We start from the raw sequence: 20,299 nt of genomic DNA, 5'->3' as shown, positions 1-20,299 counted from the left end.
ATCCTTCATTCACGATACTGCATTTAATGTCTATAGAGGCTATCAAAAATCAATAAAACTAAATAACAAAAATATGTATGTTTGGTTAGGTCTGATGCCAGTGAACATTTTGAGTGGTGGAAAGTAAAAGAATATTCATAAATGACTTAGTTAAAACACTTAAAATGAGTTTACATTTTTTGTAAAAGTACCGTAAGTGAGGTATTTTTCTTTCATGCCTCAAGGGCTAGGTGGCGCTGCATATATAACTGAATGTTGTCATAGAGATACCTTCAGGCCTTGACTATAAACATACATGTCAAGTTTGGGATTTTTTGGAGCATGTACCGGGGAGTTATTAAGCATATCCTTTTTCATTGCGAAACACAAAATTTGATGCTCCGCCCTCATCATATAGTATTCCGAAAAGTCAAGATTTTTCCCACTGTCGTTGGCTCAGGTCTTGACATGGTCCAGGTCAAGTCTGAAGTCAGTTGGATGAAACGTGTAGGAGAAGTGGGCAAAAGTATGCTCCCTGTAAATGTGCTAAAAGCATAAAAAATGGGACATTTAAAAATTCGTAGCTCACTTCCTGTACATTTTAGCTACACGGTCCCAATTGACTTTTTGTGCGTCCCGGGGTGCTACAAGTGCCTGCCAATTTTTGTTGCTCTAGCTCAAACGTGCCGGGCTTGGTTTTTATTTATCTACGCTAGGGGGCGCTATAGAGTCGCATTGTTCGGGCCCGAAGAGTGCGCAAAGTTCGGTGAGTTTTCGTGAATGTTTAGGTCCCCAAAATCGCGATCGTTTGCGGAGAATAAAGAAGAAGAAGAAGAAGAAGAAGAAGAAGAATTTTTACAAAAACAATAGGGACCTCGCAGCGGTCGCTGCTCGGGCCCTAATAATAATAATAATAATAATAATAATAATAATAAATTTTACAAAAACAATAAGGGACCTCGCAGCGGTCGCTGCTCGGGCCCTTATAAACTGTTTACTCAATACAAGCAAGACATTGACACCAAACTCAACTTTCCTATCCTGAATATTCTTTCCAAATTGGATCTCTTTCATCGACAGCCCATTGAATTGAATACCCTTGTGTTGCAGCCAATCTTGAAAATCCTTCCAAAACCTCTGAATCACATTACAAGAAAAAAAGAGATGATCCAAGTCTTCATTTTCCACAGAAAACACACATACCAGTTTCCATTTTGAATTTATGTTTTAGATATTCCTTAGTTGGGTAAATTTTGTACAAAATTTTAAATTGAATTTCCTTCATCTTGAATGAGATTGGAAAAGATAGATAATTAGGGCCCGAGCAGCGACCGCTGCGAGGTCCCTATTGTTTTTGTAAAAATTATTATTATTATTATTATATTATTATTAGGGCCCGAACAGCGGCAACACCTGCGGCGGTGCCGCTGCGAGGCCCTATTGTTTTTGTAGGAATTCTTCTTCTTATTTTTCTTCTCCGCAAACAATCGCATTTTTGAGACACTAAACATGAACGACAAACTCACCAAACTTTACATGCAGATCGGGCCTGAAGAAAAATTTTATATTTTAAAGTCGCCATACATGATAACAGAAAAATGGCTCTGTAGCGCCACCTACATTGGTTTAACGGATCCCTGTCCCGCTACGATTGTCCTATGGCTACGAAAATTGTGTGGCACCTGTAGCACATCCAGATGAACAAAAACCTCTTTGATATGTGTACCCTAAAATAGACAGGAAGTGATGTATGAGTATTTGAATGTCCAATTTTGGCCCATTTTTGCACATTTACAGGGGTCATACTTTTGCTCGCTTCTCCTACACGGTTAACCCGATTGACTTCAAACTTGGGCTGTACCATCTCAACACCTGGGACAACATCATGGTAAAAAATCTATAGTTTTTGACATACTATATGACGGGGGCGAGGCATCAAATTTAGAGTTTCAAAATTCTTACTTAACGAAGCATTGTACGTTTAATCTAGAGCTACGAAAATTGGTAAACATATGTAACAGACAATGATCTACAAAAAAGCCTGTTGGTGCCAGAAAGTTGCCTGTTGGTACAACAGAAAGTCCGCCAGAGGAAGGGCATCAAATTTTGCGTTTCAAAATTCTTACTTAATGAAGCATTTCAGGCTGTACGTTTCACCTAGAGTTACCAAAATTTGAAGACATATGTAACAGCCCTCGAGGTACAAAAAACTCTTTTTGAACCATATGCTAAACCTAACAGGAAGTCAGCCATTTTGATTTACTTTGGAACGTGTTGCCATTTTTTTGGCCATTTCATAGGGGTCTTATTTTAACGAACTCCTCCTACAGAGTTTCTCCGATCATCTCCAAACTTGGTGTGATTGGCTAAATGGCTCAATAGCGCCCTCTAGACATTTTTATGAAGCATTTCCGATTGTATGATTATGCTAGATTTGAGAAAATTAAGACAGATACCTAAGATCAGCCTAAGACCTACAAAAAAGTATTATATAGCCATTTGCTAAACTTAAGAGGAGGTCCGCTATTTTGATTTTATTTTGGGAATTATGCATCATTTTTGGCCTTTTTCATGAAACTTTGCACACACAAGGCATGGAAAAAACATTTACAATTTAAATGGTCCTTCTTCTATGTAACAGTAATCCACGTGCCAGTACCCCGACGTGCAAGTACCCCAACGTTGTGCTCAATAGCGCCCTCTATACATTTTTATGGAGCATTTCCGATGGTATGAGTCACCGAGATTTGTAAAAATTGCGAGGCATACCTATCAGCCTAAGAACTACAAAAAGTATTCTGTAGCCATGTACTAAACCTAAAAGGAAGTCCGCCGTTTTGAATTTATTTTGGGAATTGCACACCATCTGTGGCTTTTTGATAAAACTTTGCACACACAAGGCTTGTCAAAAACATTTTAGATGGTCCTTGTTATTTGACAGTACCCCAAAGTGCCAGTACCCCGACGTGCAAGTACCTCAACGTGGCCCGGGTTGCGAGGGCCCATTATAGCTGCTCGCAGCTCGAGTTATTCTTCTTCTTTATTCTCCACAAACAATCGCGATTTTGGGTACCTAAACATTCACGAAAACTCACCAAACTTTGCACACTCCTCAGGCCCGGCGAAAAATTTGATATTATGAAGTCGTCATAACAATGCGACTCTATAGCGCCCCCTAGCGTAGAAAAATAAGAACCAAGCCTGGCACATTTGAGCTACAGCAACGAAAATTGGCAGGCACGTGTAGCACCCCGAGATGCACAAAAAAGTCTATTGGGACCATGTAGCTAAAATGTACAGGAAGTGAGCTATGAATTTTTTAATGTCCAATTTTGGCCCATTTTGGCACATTCACTGTGGTCGTATTTTTCCTCCCTTTGCAAACATTTTTCATCTAATTGACTTCAAACTTGGCATGTATCATCTCAACACCTAAGACAACAAGTGGGCCAAAAGTCTTGAGTTTTCGGAATACTATATGACGGGGGCGGGGCATCAAATATTGCCTTTCAAATTTCATTTGTCCAGAAAGACAAAATGCTTAATAACTCCCATGTACAAGCTCCAAAAAATCTCAAACTTCTCATGCAACTTAATAGTTACGGCCTGAAAACATCTATATAATAAAATTCAGTTATAAATTTAGCGCCACCAAGTGGTGACAATAAATGTCATACTTTACGTTTTTAGCTACTGTGCCGAGCTTGTTGAAGGGATCCAGTTGAAAATTGGTCAGAAAAGCCTTAAGATGTTGATCATGCCCCACACTGAATATTGTAACTTTTCGCCAAAGGGCGTGGCCGTTATGGTGCCGCAATGTCTGAAGAATTTTCGTGACAATAAAAGTTGCTTTAACTTGATCCAGATGATCCTATCTTCTCAAAATTTCACACATTTGATGAGAGTCCAGCCCTTAAGACATCTACGAACTTATATTTCATCTTACTTATAGCGCCACCTAGTGGCAATTTTTTTTCTTACGAATTTTCTTCAACGTTTTTCTCCAAACACGTTAACTGGACCTACCTCATATTTGCTCAGAACAGGGTTTCTCTTATCAGTTAATAATTGAAAAATATATATACATGAAATTTAACATTTTATCATGAAATTGTTTCAATATAAGAATATTGCATGAATGTTGCAACTCACAACACGAAGTTTGTGAGTTTTCGCGAATTGCTGTGTGCGTGGCTAAGCACTGTTTGCCAAGAAAACAACGCCGATTTTGAGGGTCTAAACATGCACAGAAACTCATGAAACTTGGCACACACATCTGGCCTGGTAAAATGAGTAATATTTTATCATGTATTGTGCTATTTTTACAAGAATGACTCAATTGCGCCCCCTAGAAATTTTTAACGAAGCAGCCCCGCTTGTACGTTTAAGCAAGATCTTTGGAAATTTTTAGGTGTATAAGGGAGCCCAAGACCTACAAAAAAGTCTCTTGGACCCATGGACTAAAATGAACAGGAAGCGAGCTATGAATTTTTGAATGTCCCATTTTTTACGATTTTAGCACATTTACAGGGAGCATACTTTTGCCCACTTCTCCTACACGTTTCATCTGACTCACTTCAGACTTGACCTGCACCATGTCAAGACCTGAGCCAACGACAGTGTGAAAAATCTTGACTTTTCGGAATACTATATGATGAGGGCGGAGCATCAAATTTTGTGTTTCGCAATGAAAACGGATATGCTGAATAACTCCCCGGTACATGCTCCAAAAAATCCCAAACTTGACATGTATGTTTATAGTCAAGGCCTGAAGCAATCTCTATGACAACATTCAGTTATATATGCAGCGCCACCTTGCCCTTGAGGCATGAAAAAACAATACCCCACTTACGGTATTTTTACAAAAAATGTAAACTCATTCTAAGTGTTATAACTAAGTCATTTATGAATATTCTTTTACCTTCCACCACTGAAAATGTTCACTGGCACCAGACCTAACCAAACATACATATTTTTGTTATTTTGTTTTATTGATTTTTGATAGCCTCTATGCACATTAAAAGCAATATTGTGAATGAAGGATATGCTTAATAACTCCCCGGTACATGCTCCAAAAAATCCCATACTTGAAGTGTATATTTATAGTCAAGGCCTGAAGGTATCTCTATGATAAAATTCAGTTATAAATAGCGCCACCTAGTCCTTGAGGCAAAAAAAAAAAAAAAGCCTCACTTACGGTATTTTTACAAAAATTGTAAACTTGTTCTAAGTGTTATAACTAAGTCATTTATGAATATTCTTTTACTTTCCACCACTCAATATGTTCACTGGCATCAGACCGATCCAAACATATGTACTTTTTTATTTAGTTTCATTTTTTTTTGATCGCCTCTATGGACAATAAAAGCAACATTGTGCAATGAGTACGAGCGATGATGTGAAAATGTACTTTAGCAAAAAATACCAATCAGGGCAACTCATTGCCTAAAAATAAAAAAAAAAGACGCTGATTTTTGCAGATCTTAACAATCACCAAAACCCATTGAGTTTGACACACTCATCACACCTGGGAAAAAAAAATCCATGTAATGGTTTATCATGCCAATTTCAAAGAAATTCTGCTTCCAATGTGGCAGTACCCCAACGTGCAAGTACCCCAACGTGGCCCGGGCTGCGAGGGCCCTTTATAGCTGCTCGCAGCTCTAGTTACATCTGATCTTCTTAATTTCTTCCTTTTTTAAACCTTTTAGAATATAGTTCCTTTTTACAGGAACCGGGCAACTACATTGCATTTAAAACACACACACGCAGCGATTTTGGGTACCTAATCATTCACGAAAACTCACCGAATTTTGCACACTCCTTAGGCCAGGCGAAAAATTTTATATTCTGACATTGTCATAACAACGTTAGTCTATAGCGCCCCCTAGGGTAGAAAAATAAAAACCAAGCCCGGCACGTTTGAGCTAGAGCAACGAAAATTGGCAGGCACGTGAAGCACCCCGAGACGCACAAAAAAAGTCTATTGGGACCATGTAGCTAAAATGCACAGGAAGTGAGCTATGAATTTTTTAATGTCCAATTTTGGCCTATTTTGGCACATTCACTGTGGTCATGCTTTTTCCCCCTCTGCAAACATTTTTCATCCAATTGACTTCAAACTTGGCATTTATCATCTCAAGACCTGAGAGAACAACTGGGCAAAAAGTCTTGCCTTTTCGAAATACTATATGATGGGGGAGTGGCATCAAATATTGCCTTTAAATTTTCATTTGTCCAGAAAGAGCAAATGCTTAATAACTCCCATGTTCAAGCTCCAAAAAATCTCAAACTTCTCAGGCAACGTAATAGTCCTATGGCCTCAAAACATCTATTTGATAAAATTCAGTTATACATATAGCGCCACCTAGTGGTAACAATAAATATCATACTTTACGTTTTTAGCTACTGCGCTGCGCTCGTTGAAGGGATCCAGTTGAAAATTGGTCAGAAAAGCCTTAACATGTTGATCATGCCCCACGCCGAATATTGTAACTTTTCGCAAAGGGCGTGGCCGCTACGGTTCCGCAAAGTCTGAAGATTTTTCGTGACAATAAAACCTGCATTAACTTGACCGAGATGATCCTCTCAAAATTTCACACATTTGATGAGAGTCCAGCCCTAAAGACATCTACGAACTTATATTTCATCTTACTGATAGCGCCACCTAGTGGCAATTTTTTTTCTTACGAATTTTCTTCTACGGTTTTCTCCAAACACGTTAACTGGACCTACCTCATATTTGTATCGGCCTTCATGATGTCACAACACGAAATTTGTGAGTTTTCGCAAATCGCTGTGGGCGTGGCTAAGCGCTGTTCGCCAAGAAAACAACGCCAGTTTTGAGGGTCTAAACATGCGCAGAAACTCATGAAACTTGAAACACACATCTGGCCTGGTAAAATGAGCAATATTTTATTGTTGATTGTGCTATTTTTACAAAAATGACTCAATAGCGCCCCCTAGAAATTTTTAACGAAGCAGTCCCGGTTGTACGTTTCAGCAAGATCTTTGGAAATTCTTCGGTGTATGAGGGAGCCGAAGACCTACAAAAAAAGTCTCTTGGACCTATATGCTAAAATGAACAGGAAGTGAGCTACGAATCTTTGAATGTCCCATTTTTTACGATTTTTGCACATTTACAGGGGGCATACTTTTGCCCACTTCTCCTACACGTTTCATCCGACTGAATTAAGACTTGACCTGTACCATGTCAAGACCTGAGCCAACGACAGGGGGAAAATCTTGACTTTTCGAAATACTATATGATGAGGGCGGGGCATCATAATTTGTGTTTCGCACTGAAAAAGGATATGCTTAATAACTCCCCGGTACATCGTCCAAAAAATCCCAAACTTGACATGTACGTTTATCGTCAAGGCCTGAAGGTATCTCTATGACAACATTCAGTTTTATATGCAGCGCCACCTAGCCCTTGAGGCATGAAAAAAAATACCCCACTTATGGTATTTTTACAAAAATTGTAAACTCATTCTCAGTGTGATAACTCAGTCATTTATGAATATTCTTTTACTTTCCACCACTCAATGCTCAATGCTGAATGGCAGTGTTAAATGTCTCCTAACTTATGTTTTGTGATGTCCCATTACTCTGACACATTCAAAATTTTGACTGTAAGTCCTCAAATAAATTATTGTTTTGTAGACAGTCAATCGTTTGGTAAATGCTTTCCTGAAAATCTTGGACAGGGAAGGAAGTATTTGAGGAGTTAGAAGACGAAAACAATGCCAACTCAGAAAAAATTCTGTTCATATTATATACCTCATTTTAACCTCCAGTGTTGTGTAAAATTATTTTTTAAACAATGTTGACAAAAAGCTTGTATGTAATTTACTGAAACTCAAAAAGAATTTGCTTCTCCACTGGTTGCTGAATCAGTGGAGGTTGGCGTTTTGTGAATCTCACTCTGCTTCATATATCCTTCCCACCTTTCCTTTAGTCTTTCCTCTGGTCTCTTGATGTCTCCCGAATCTGGTTGGAATTCATATGCATTTGAGTTTGGTAAAATATTCTGGATTTGTAACTCTGTTCTTGAAGGTTGGTGTCTCGGTCTTGTATCTCACTTTGCTTCATCTTTTTCTATCTTTGGTCCTTCCTCTGGTCTCCTGACAACTTCATGATTCTGGTGGGACACTGAAGTATCCGGTTAACTCAGTCACTCCCACCCATTGTCACAGAAGCAATCCCGTTCGCTCCCGGCTGTTTTACTGGATTTTGACTGATTTTGCAAGGCCCACAGAATAAAAGCCCACAGAATATTGTGCTCTATTGCTATAAAAGCATGGAACGTACCAAAAGAAAGATTAGAGTCTCTTCTTTCATCAGGAAAAAAAAGTATGTTTCTATCTGTTTCCGTTTTGCAGTAATTAGCATTAGAAGAGAGCGAAGTTTCATCAGCATTCACAAATCTATTTAAAATTGGAAGTAATTTAGCTTTTTTTTCTACACGGCCCTGGTTGATCTCCTTTGCTCTGCTGCCACCTGCTGGCGGTTTGTGTAATAACTACCATTTCTACAACCGTTGTTTGCAGTTGAGAGGCTGCATCAAAGCCTTCTGTATGCTCTAGCATAAAAAACAAAACAAAAAAAACAAACATAAATACGTCTTTGGGACTCTTAAAATATTAAAAAACAAACAAATGTATTTACATGTTATTGGGAGCAAATGAGCTAAGTTGAAGAGTCTTTGATTTATAACAGGTTTCAAATGAATTAAAGAGCACAAACTCGCACACACGCATGCACACACACAAGCACACGCATGCGCACATACATTGAGTTCAAAGTTCAGATTTTTCTTGCTTCTGAAAATGATAACCTGTTGCATATTTTTTTCAATAAATTTTGTGTTCAAAATTCATTTTTCTGTGTTGCCGATGTTGTACGGAAGGAAATAACTGTTGGCATGTAAAAAAAAGAAAAAAAATGTTTATGTCAAAGCCAAAGTTATGCTTGTAATGAATTTTTTCACAAAAAGCTAATTTTCTCCATTTTCTAGTCAAAAACAGAAAAATTGGTGAAACTTAGTGTTGTTCTATTGCTGATAACTAGAGAAGGGAGAACGTTAGAAACATTTTTTTTTAAATGAAAGAAGAGGGTTTAACCTTTCTTTTGGTGGTTCATGTTTATATACCTATCGAACAAAATATTCTGTGGACCTTCAAAGATTAGTCAAAATCCGCAGTTACGTGATCACGTGACGTTGGTGCAAATGGTCAATACCAGTGATTTTGGCACCAGGGATATCATTCTCAGACAGGAATGAGTAGATTTAGCGCAGTAGACATTTCGCTAGTAGACTGTTTACATCTGCCTAGCATGACTGGCCCCCCGGGTTTGACCCCCTAACTAGACTCATGAATATTAAGTATGGTGGGTGAGGTACCCCAACTCAGAAAAAATTCTGTTCAAGTGTATACAAGTCATTTTAACATGCCTCCAGTGTTACTGAGGTTGAGGAAATGTATTTTTTTTAAATGTTGACAAAGGCTTTTACGTAATTATATTTACTGTCGATAGTATGTATGTGAAAAACAGTTAAACAATCCTCTCCAGATCATTGTTATATATGACTTAATATATTTTCTAAATTGCAGGAAATTTGCAATGGAAGGGCTGATGTCAGCAGATGCAGTCAGAAAACAACATATCTTCTCCTATTTTGACACGGAAGCGGCTGCAGTGAGTAAACCCAATAGTTAAAATTGAGTTTGAGTTCATATTTATTGATAACATTTCAGTTCAAAATAAAAATATTTATGTAAAAACGAGTAGATGCATCTCCAAGCTTTTCGTCTGACACTCATTCGGAGAAAATTGTCAGAATGAGGAAGACAAATCCGGAGAGGGACATATCGAGCATGGGTGAATGTCTCATTGGTTGGCAAGGAGCTAATCAAGGGCCCCCCAAAAAAGGTCAGGACCTCTGCAGTATGGGATTCTTTCATTGTAAGTAGAAATGATCCATCCAAAACCATGCGTAAGCAATAAATAGTTCCTTTATTTATTGTGACCAAAAACAGTGAATCTCAATTCTCAGACTGTTCATTAAACATTCATTCATACACATACATTTTCTGTTTATATATATAAAAAATAAAAAAAACACGTTCAAAAAATAGTTCTTATTTTTATAATCAAAAGCACTGATTTGAAACTCAATTAGGCTGTTTTGGCAATACTTTTCAAATAAACAAAAATAAAGCAACTTTTTCTCGATCCATATCAATTTCATACTTTATTTTACCATTTATTTTAAGTGTAAAATTGAAAAAAAAATTACTACCACCTATTTACGATCAAACCACGCCACTTCCAGTTTAGGCCACGCCCAGTTTAGGCCACGCCCATTTGTGGTTTAGGTCACGCCCCCTCCAAATACAGATACAGATAATTTAGATGGTTGAACAGATACAGATAGTGGTGTACTCGCTCATCCCTACTTTTAACTACACCATATGGTGCCCAAAGCGCTTGACAATGCCTCACATTCACCCATTCACACACCAATGGCCGACTGCTGCCACGCAGGGCGCTGCCACAGTTCTCAAAAATTCTAGAAAATGTATTTTCATACAGACTGGACAATTTTATTGAGAAACATAAGCTCTTAAGTGAAAATCAATGTGGATTAAGAGAAAAACGGACCACCTCATTGGCAGTCATGGAATTTGTAGAAGCAACATAGATAATAAAAGAAATACCCTTGGGATTTTTATGGATCTAAAAAAATAAATTTGATACCATAGATCATTCCATATTAATGAATAAATTAGAGAGATGTGGCATAAGATGTTTAGAATATAAATGGATGAAAAGTTATTTGAAAAATGGATATCAATCTTTGCAATTTAACAATATTCAATCAAAACACTTGAGGATTACTCGTGGAGTAAACTATTTATACCATACATAAATGATATCTGTTGTCAAGTCAAGTCATCTTTATTTTTATAGCACTTTTAAACAGTGTCTCAAAAATATTTAAAAGTGTCTTATTTGCTGATGACACAACTCTCTACCGTTCAGAAGAAAACCTAAAGCAGCTTCTGACTACTGTGGAGTACCAATTGAACACATAAATTATTATTATTTTTTTTAAACATTTAATTTAAAAATTAAATTTAAAGAAAACCAAGTTAATAGTTTTTGGCACGAGACAAATCACTCATCAAGTCAAAATTATGGTGAATTCAATTGAAATAGAAAGACTGCATGAAAATAAATTTCTTGGAGTTGTTATTAATGATAAATTATGTTGGAAGTCACACATAGAAAATGTCAAAAGGAAAATGTCAACAAAAAAATAAATAAATAGGGATAATTTCTAAAACTAAGGATGTCCTGAACATGAAATCATTATACACATTATACTGTTCATTATTATTACCATATCTGACTTACTGGTGGAAATCTGGGGAAACGCATTTAAAACAAATACCAACCCTGTTTTCAAACTGCAAAAACGAACCATAAGAATTATTAATTGATCAAGATATAGAGAACCAACACATTCACTATTTATTAAATTAAATACAATGAAATTTTATGACTTAGTTGAGTTTAAAATAGCGCAAATAATGTATAAAGCGAACAACAACAACAATTACTCTGCCACAGCATTCAGAAGCTATTTGAAATTAGAGAAAGTTCTTATGACATAAGGGTGTCTACATAAACATCAAAATAAGAACAAATATTAAGTAAAGGTGTGTTTCTGTAAGCGGTGTTAATTTGTGGAATAATTTTGGTACTGACCTGAAATGATGCAAGTGACTTGCTGAGTTTAAAAAAATGTTTGAAAGCAAAATTCCTGAGCATTATTTAAATCAGACATGAGCTAAGTAAAATTGCAGAAATGTAAATTATTTTGATGTACCAGTATGAGTGTAATGAAAATTGTATATGTGAGTATGAGAATGTATTATTATTGTGTATGCCTATGAATTTCATGTATATACTATTGCTATTAGCAAATGTATGTACATGTCAAGGTGCAGTTGTATACAGGAGCAGGATTACACATTTTTCTTTTATTAAAATGTATTAAGCTATTGTATCAATAATGAAATAAGTCAAAAGATGAAAAGAATAGGGGGTAGGACTAGATACGTTTTCAACTTCTTCTTACTCCCTTTGAACATGTAAATTGTCACAAATTGTATGTTTCGTCTTTTTTTAATTTATTTTTTCCTGCTACTTGTTTGTTTATATGTTCAATAAACAAACAAACAATTTGTGCATACAAAATGATTTTGTTTAATGTTTACAGTCTTAAACTCATTTACTTACCTTTTTTTTCCTTGATTGGCTCCTTCCCAACCAATCAGACATATTCCCCCCATGCTCAATATATTCCTTTTAGGATTTGTCTCCCTCATTCTGATAATTTCCTCCTAATGAGTATAAGACCAAAAGCTTTGAGATGCATCTACTCGTTTTAACTATTTTTAAGCTTTGTGCTACCCATCGACTTTTTAAGTATTTATATGAATGAGGTCACTTTTCTGTTCACTTTAGGTAGTGACCATCATTTTGGGTCTGTTCCAACTGCTCCTGGCTGTTCCACTGGCTTACACTGACCAAAGTCTCCCATACCTCTTCATCCTCCCCCTTGTATCAGGAATTGTTGTATGTATCTCACTCAAGTATTTCCCATCAACATCTCATATGAGAGAGATATGTAATGTCGCTTGTGTCAAATGTTGACTGATTGATGATGACCTACATAACTTTAGGTGTCGCCTGTCAAATTTGATCGGTTTATGATTGATTGATGTTTTAATGACATGTCAAGTACATGTCGGAGCATTCATATGCACTCTCGATGATCGCAATACGTCCCCTTGCACAAAATTTTCATACAATTTTAAGAATTTCACAGGCATTTTTTATGTTACACTTTCAACTGGTTCCTGCTTCACGTGGTTTCTGCCGCTGCCGTTTTTTGTTTTGTGTTTTTTTCTCGTTCAGAACCTGGATTAATAGACTATGTTTGCTGGTTTTGTGGGCTGAGTTTTGACAGAGAGCCTATGCCACTTGGAGAGTATTCTGTGAACTTCGTCCTTGCGTGTCTTGGTGTGACACGTGCTGGCGTGCCAGAGCACATGCTCGCACACTTAGCAAAGGAGCGGTGCACTTTTAAATGTTTTAGGTGCACCAGCGAAAACAAATCAATCAGCATGCCACCGAAGAGAGCTCCAACACCGTTACCGGAGGAGTTCGAGGAGATAAAGAACTCCCTCAGCTCACTTGCGGGGAATGTTACTGCTGTCAGAGTGCAGCAGGAACAACTACTGGACTTCTGCCCCATTCACACTGACTGCAGAAAGGACGCGGTGCATTTTCCGTAAGGTTTCCGCAAGGATTGCCATTACACCGCGTGCGTTGCGTGTCTGGAAATCTGCACCCACCAGACCATAAGATCACGGGGGTTCACACTGGAGAGCTGAGTTCACGCGATAACAACGGTGTATATAGTTTTGTAAACAATAGCCATGCTTTCCTGTTGTCACATCTATATGCTTTTTGGACATTATTACTGGGACTTCTACCATGACTATTCGACCATGAGTAAGCACGATTTGTTTTTAAATAGTGTTATTTTGTCATGTTTAATATATTCTGAGCTTCCCTCCCAAAAAAACGAGTTTGCAAACGGTTTTATTTTGAAATATACCGGATTTATTACCATGATGCGAGACTTCCTGTCCAGCTTGTGTAATTTCTTCAGGTTTGTGAAAATTCGCATGCAGCGTCCAGAAAAAATAGAACGCTTGCGGAAACCTTACGCATCGCCGCAGTTGTTCTGCATCGCAGATGCACCGCACCACAGCTGGTGTGAATTGACACGTAGATTTGAATGCGTTCTATCCTTGCTGCGTCCATACGGCCACCGTATGGAAAACGCACCGCATCCATTCCGCAGCCAGATTTGGGCTTTACTGGAGGAAGTTAAAACACTACGCCTTAAAATGCCGAGAAAGACCAGCGTATCTTAGATCTTGAACGACGAGTTGACGAGCTGGAGCAGCATAACCGCCGCATGAATGATGTGGTCATCACCGGTATCAAAATCAGGCCGCGCTCCTACGCGCGTGCGGTGGCCGCGGACAACGGGGGAGCCCAGCGGTGAGGAACTGCGTTGAAGTTAGAGTTTGGATATTCAATATTTGACTTTTTGTGAAATGATGCATTTTCTGCACAACAGTGACTTTGACACTAATATTTGTTGGTTTAGTGACATCTCAAAAATCTCAACACTCCTTGCCTTCCATAAAACATGGGGAAAAAAATGAAAATGTGTTTTTGATGGCAAAATAAGGATTTATTTACATATCTAACGCGTAAACAGCAATATTTTCTAGGGATAGACCGATTATCGGTGCCAATATTTGGCAGTTTGACAAATATCGGTATCGGCCTTTTGACCAATCTGAAGGCCAATAAAGTGGGTATTTAGAACACATTCTGACAATTTTTTGCCTTCTGCGAAAATCTTTTGAAACTTTTTATGACTCCTGATGAAAACCCCAAATTTGCTATGTTTGCATTCGTTTTTGCACAGTGAGATACAGGAACTTTTCATTCATGGATCTATTTCAATTTCCACTTCATAAATAATGATGCTGACACTGGGAATTCCCTACATGTTTTATTTTTAAGAATTAAAGAAAAAAAGAAGAAAAGAAAAAAAAAAGAAATGTTGAAACTCCCTGCAATTTTTAAACAAAGCTGTCAATATCGTTTAAAATGAAAAGAAAAAGTACTTTTTAATTTTTACACTAATATTTTCTCTTCTACAGCAAATAAATATCGGCTTGAAATATCGGTTATCGTTCTCCTTGACTACTAATAATCGGTATCAGTATCGGCCTTGAAAAAGCCATATCGGTCTATCACTAATATTTTCACATTTGATAAACTTTACAAAATGTTGACCATTTACAGGAATGTGCGTGGGGGTATGCGTGCCTGTGTGTGTGTGCGCGCGCGTGCGTGTGTTTGCGTGTTTGTTTTACAGATTGTGGCTGGCGGATCATTTACCATGGCAAATAAGAGAAATCCCAGCAGACTTTTGGTAAGACAACTGGGCAAAATAACAAAATAATCTCAAAAGTTTCAGAAACAACTGCAAAGTTAGAATCAAAATACTTTATTACACCATTCTCAGTTTAGTTTTCTCAGTTTTTAATTGATAAGTATCTCATTAAATAAGTAATTAAATGTGCTATCGGGACACACATGCACACACACAATACCAAACGTGGTGCTGATGAATTGTGTAAGCGAGCTCATTTGCTTGTGGGCTAGCGAACAGGGGAAAAAAATTTGTTCCCAATTTATGCTGTTGTGTGGATCTATGCACGGCACATGGAGCGATGATGTGGTGTATGGACGGAACCAAAAGACGGTCTGTCATCCAACTAGCGTTTAATAAGCAGTGAAGCTGTCCAACTCTTCATTGGCTCTTCTCATGCGGCGCACGTGGCATAACACCTCTGGGATAATGCATTTTTTGAGTGTATAGGAATAGCTAGATGGCTAACTGCACACTGTAGTGATAGCAATTGGCCAAGGTTTTATTAAGTAAGGGTGTCCTGATCAGGGTTTTAAGCTGTTGATACCAATACTCATCCATGAGATACTGAACCAATTACATGGATTTGGTGTTAAATTTTCAGTTTTAGACCTACAACTACCGATGTTTCTTAAATAATCGACTGTGTTGATTTTTTTTAAATATTAATGTACTAATCAGATTTAAAAAAAAAACAAAAAACATTGGTAACACTTTATAATGAGATAATCATTTGTAATGCATTAGTTAAAGATGAAGTCATGATGAGCAATTATGAACTAATGTTTAAACACTTGTAAATATTGAAAGAATAGGAATAAAAAATAATTGACACTTTGCTAGTTAATAACCCTCCCTACATGAGCCCATCACCTTATTGTGTTGGAGGGGTTTGTGTGACTCAATGATCCTAGGAGCTATGTTGTCTGGGGCTTTATGCCCCTGACAGGGTCACCCATGGCAAACAGGTTCTAGGTGAGGGGCCAGAGGAAGCACGGTTCATGGATCCCTTATGAAGAGTAAAATAAATGGACAAAGGTTTCCCTTGCCCGGATGCGGCGGATTTGTATTTATTGATTTTTTATTTTTTGTGAAACTCTTTGCGACTACCAAAGTTTTCAAACGGTTGAGCGGAGCACAAAGAAACTAGATTCTAATGCTAGTGTAGCTATTGGTAGCTTGCTATCAGCAATGTTCCCATAAAAGACTAATGCATGCAATGGATGCAATGCATTGAAAATAAGCCATAGCTTGTGCAGATGTTTTGCTTGTTCTGTTCACCTTGGGAATGATTTTCAACATTCCCACATATTCTACATTTTTCACTCACATCTTGCACATTTTCACCAATATCATTTCACCTAATTCCATACAATTAAATAAAATTAAATATAATTCTACATCTTTCAATGCTTGCATTTTACCACTACCATTCAAGGTAATTCTATATTTTACAAACAACTTTTAATATCAATCATTCCAAATCATTCAGTACCATTCAACACAGTTCCATATCCATCCATCCATCCATTTACTACCGCTTATCCGAGGTCGGGTCGCGGAGGCAGCAGCTTTAGGAGGGAAGCCCAGACTTCCCTCTCCCTGGCCACTTCAACCAGCTCCGCCAGCGGGATCCCAAGGCGTTCCCAGGCCAGCCGAGAGACATAGTCTCTCCAGCGTGTCCTGGTTTGTCTGTGGGGCCTCCCGCCGGTGGGACATGCCCGGAACACCTCCCCAGGGAGGCGTCCAGGAGGCATCCGAACCAGATGCCCGAGCCACCTCAGCTGGCTCCTCTCAAGGCGGAGGAGCAGCGGCTCGACTCCGAGTCCCTCCCGGATGACCGAGCTTCTCACCCTATCTCTAAGGGAGAGCCCGGACACCCTGCGGAGGAAACTCATTTCGGCCGCTTGTATGTGGGATCTCGTTCTTTCGGTCACGACCCACAGCTCGTGACCATAGGTGAGGGTCAGGACGTAGATCGACCGGTAAATCGAGAGCTTTGCCTTTTGGCTCAGCTCTTTCTTCACCACGACGGACCGATACAGAGTCCGCATCACTGCAGACGCTGCACCGATCCGCCTGTCGATCTCCCGCTCCATCCTGCCCTCACTCGTGAACAAGACACCAAGATACTTAAACTCCTCCGCTTGGGGCAGGATCTCATCCCCGACCCGGAGAGGACACGCCACCCTTTTCCGACTGAGGACCATGGTCTCGGATTTGGAGCTGCTGATCTTCATCCCAACCGCTTCACACTCGGCACAGTTCCATATCGTTTGACCAGCTCCACATCATTCAATATGATTCCACATATTTCTTTTTTTTTTTTTTATTCAGCATTCACATTCAATTTTTTCCAGAAATGAAAAATGCTTCATCTAGTTTAATTTACAATATTGCATTGTCACATGTACATAAAATAAAAGTATTTAAATGTGTCTCACTCAATCCACTCTGCAGCTTCAAGGTTCTGCCTGCAGTAATGGAGTTGGCTTGCTGAGCGCACTGCTTGCCTTCTGCCTTTATTGCTTCCACCTCAGCAGTGTAAACAGCAAAGATCCATGTTCGTCAGTGCCCAGAGATGAACATGGTTGTCCTGGGAATGTCCTGCTTGTAAGTCTTTTTTTTTTTTTTTTTATGTCAACAGAATGCCTTTTCTACATGAAAACCTGAAAGAAGGGAAATCAAGTGGTACCATGACTTACGAGTGCTCAAACAAAAGTTTTTAGAGTTATGAACTCTTGCTGGTTACTTTTTTGCTTAGTATTGTGAGCCAAAAAGTCAGCAACTCGAATGAATTCAGGTGCAGACTCGGCATCATGGGCAGGCATTAGGGGGCCGTGCCCGCCCAGACAGTCCTCTATAGTGTACCTGCCCTGGGTTGGAAGCTATTTTGGTAGGCCTCGCCAACCATCTATTCTTCCTATCAGTCATATAAATTTGCGTCGCTCCTTTTTCAAGCAAAGCATTGGCATGCCAACCAACCACAAACCTCTTTTCAAGTTCGGCTTTATCAGCTAAAGCTAGCCAATACAATCGGGATCAGGGGGCAGAGGGGTGGGAGGGAAGACACATATTTGTTGATTGACAGCCAGACATGTCTACCAGCCGTGTTAACTGTTAAAGGAACAGTTTGGATTTTTTTACATGAATCTCTATTTCATCCTCACCTCCAGTGTGTGCGATCAGCACTGACTTACCCCTGACAGCGTTCTGTGACACGAGTTCTGGTCCGGTGTTGGTCAAGAGGACAGGTCCGGCAAGTTGACTTGGGTCACATAAATAAAGCGTGTATCTTCTAAAAACAATTTGTGTTCAAAGGAGTGATACATTTGCATCACTAAACTCCTTTCTGAAAAAAGTCAGACGCCATAACCGCCAGCACTATTTTTCTGTTCATTCGTATCACTGCGCGGTGCCCCGCATACAGCTGATAGACGCGCACTAATCTACAAGTTGTTTGTCTTTTCGAAGGCGGAAGGCGCGCAGATCAGCTGTCTGCAACGCATCGATCAGCTGTCTACAGGGCGACGCGCAGTGATACGAACGAACAGAAAAATAGGGCCCGGTGGTAATGGCGTCTGACTTTATTTTTCAGAAAGGAGTTTAGTGATGCAAATGTATCACTCTTTTCAACACAAATTGTTTTTAGAAGACAAACGCTTTATTTCCATGACCGAAGTCAACATGCCGGACTACTGTCCTCTCGACCAACACCGGACCAGAACTCGTGTCACAGAACGCTGTCAGGGGTAAGTCAGTGCTGATCGCACACACTGGAGGTGAGGATGAAATAGAGATTCATGTCAAAAAATCTGAACTGTTCCTTTAAGATCTGGCCTGAGGGAGCACTCAACCTGCTCCAGGACTGCTTTGAAAGCACTGACTGGCTTCTGGGTAAACAAATGACAGGAGCTCAGGCGTAATTTCAAGATCCAACCCAAGCGGTTTTAATTCAATTCTAAAAACAAAATCTATGGTTATGAAGACAACTGCAAATTCTTAATCAGTTTTGGTAAACATGAGTTCGGATCCTCCAAGTAACAAATAACATCATCAGCAAAGAGACCCACTATGTGTTTCTCTCCGCCAATCTGTATCCCCTTCAACTCCTTGTTTTGTCTAATTAGTTGTGCCAGGGGTTCAATAAAGATCGCAAAAAGGGTTGGTGAAAGACAGCAACCCTGCTTAGTAGACCGCTGTAGCTGTATGGTATCAGTCAGGCTGCCGTTTATTTTTATACGTGCAGTAGGTTTTTCGTATAGTGCTTTAACACATCTAAGTGCCTTATCGTTTAATCCAAACCTCTTTAAAACCTGAAATAAGAAGGCCCAATTAACACTATCAAAAGCCTTTTCGGCATCAAGACTTATCAGTGCTGCCGTTAAATTGTTACGCACAATATAATCAATTATATGTATCGTTCTCCTTATATTGTCATGAGTTTGGCGCCCCCTAATGAATCCCGTCTGGTCCTCATCAATAATATCACCCATAATATGTTCAAATCGTTTAGCAATAATCGAAGTATATATCTTATAGTCCACATTTAGTACTGAAACTGGTCTATATCCTGAGCATGTTTCTGTATCTTTGCCCTTGGGAATAACTGATATCAAAGCCTCATTCCAAGATGGTGGTATTACCCCATGTTCAAGAGTATAATTAAATGAGGATTCAAGTAGGGGCACAAGTTGTGCTGCAAATTTCTTATACCATTCAGAAGGCAGCCCATCTCCTCCAGGTGACTTGTTTGGCTTGAGTTTTTTAATGGCCTTCTCTATTTCTACTCTAGAAATAGGCGATGTTAAAATCTTATTCTGTGTCGTTCCTATTGAAGGGAGATCTAGTGTGTCAAGAAAAGCTTTCATCTGGTCAGTAGTTGCCGACTCAGGTTGGCTGTATAACTCTTTATAGTAATTACAGAAGACAGTTTTAATTTCCTTCGGATTATATGTCAAGTTATTGGTTTCTGGGTCCCTAATTTTACAAATCATCCTGTCTGCTTGTTGTTTTTTTAGTCTTCTGGCCAATAGCTTTGTGGCCTTCGATCCAGATTCATAATATGATTGTTTCAAAAACCTGAGTTTCTTTTCCACCTCCATACTATACATTCTATCCAAATTATCCCTACATTCCTGAATTTTAGACAAAAGCTCAGGATCCCGTGTGTTTTTGTGTTGTTGTTCAATATCAAGTAACTTTTCCCTTTCCCTCTTA

General features: G+C 38.8%; 1 protein-coding gene across 2 annotated transcripts in view; it reads left to right on the top strand.

The window, feature by feature from the left end:
• The window catches only part of LOC144021412 (uncharacterized), a 299,125-nt gene that overhangs the window by 116,003 nt on the left and 162,823 nt on the right, over positions 1–20,299 (top strand). For both annotated transcript variants that reach the window (XM_077525672.1, XM_077525670.1), the window contains exons 2-5: positions 9,597–9,681; positions 12,520–12,630; positions 15,023–15,079; positions 17,540–17,692. In XM_077525672.1, the coding sequence (XP_077381798.1) occupies positions 9,607–9,681; positions 12,520–12,630; positions 15,023–15,079; positions 17,540–17,692 (396 nt within the window). In that variant the 5' untranslated portion in view covers positions 9,597–9,606. The remainder of the gene's footprint in view (positions 1–9,596; positions 9,682–12,519; positions 12,631–15,022; positions 15,080–17,539; positions 17,693–20,299) is intronic.

The sequence above is a fragment of the Festucalex cinctus genome, chromosome 6 (genome assembly GCF_051991245.1).
Source record: "Festucalex cinctus isolate MCC-2025b chromosome 6, RoL_Fcin_1.0, whole genome shotgun sequence".
NCBI lineage: Eukaryota > Metazoa > Chordata > Actinopteri > Syngnathiformes > Syngnathidae > Festucalex > Festucalex cinctus.
The sequence above is the reverse complement of the archived record's forward strand: the minus strand, read 5'-3'. Positions and strand labels throughout refer to the sequence as shown.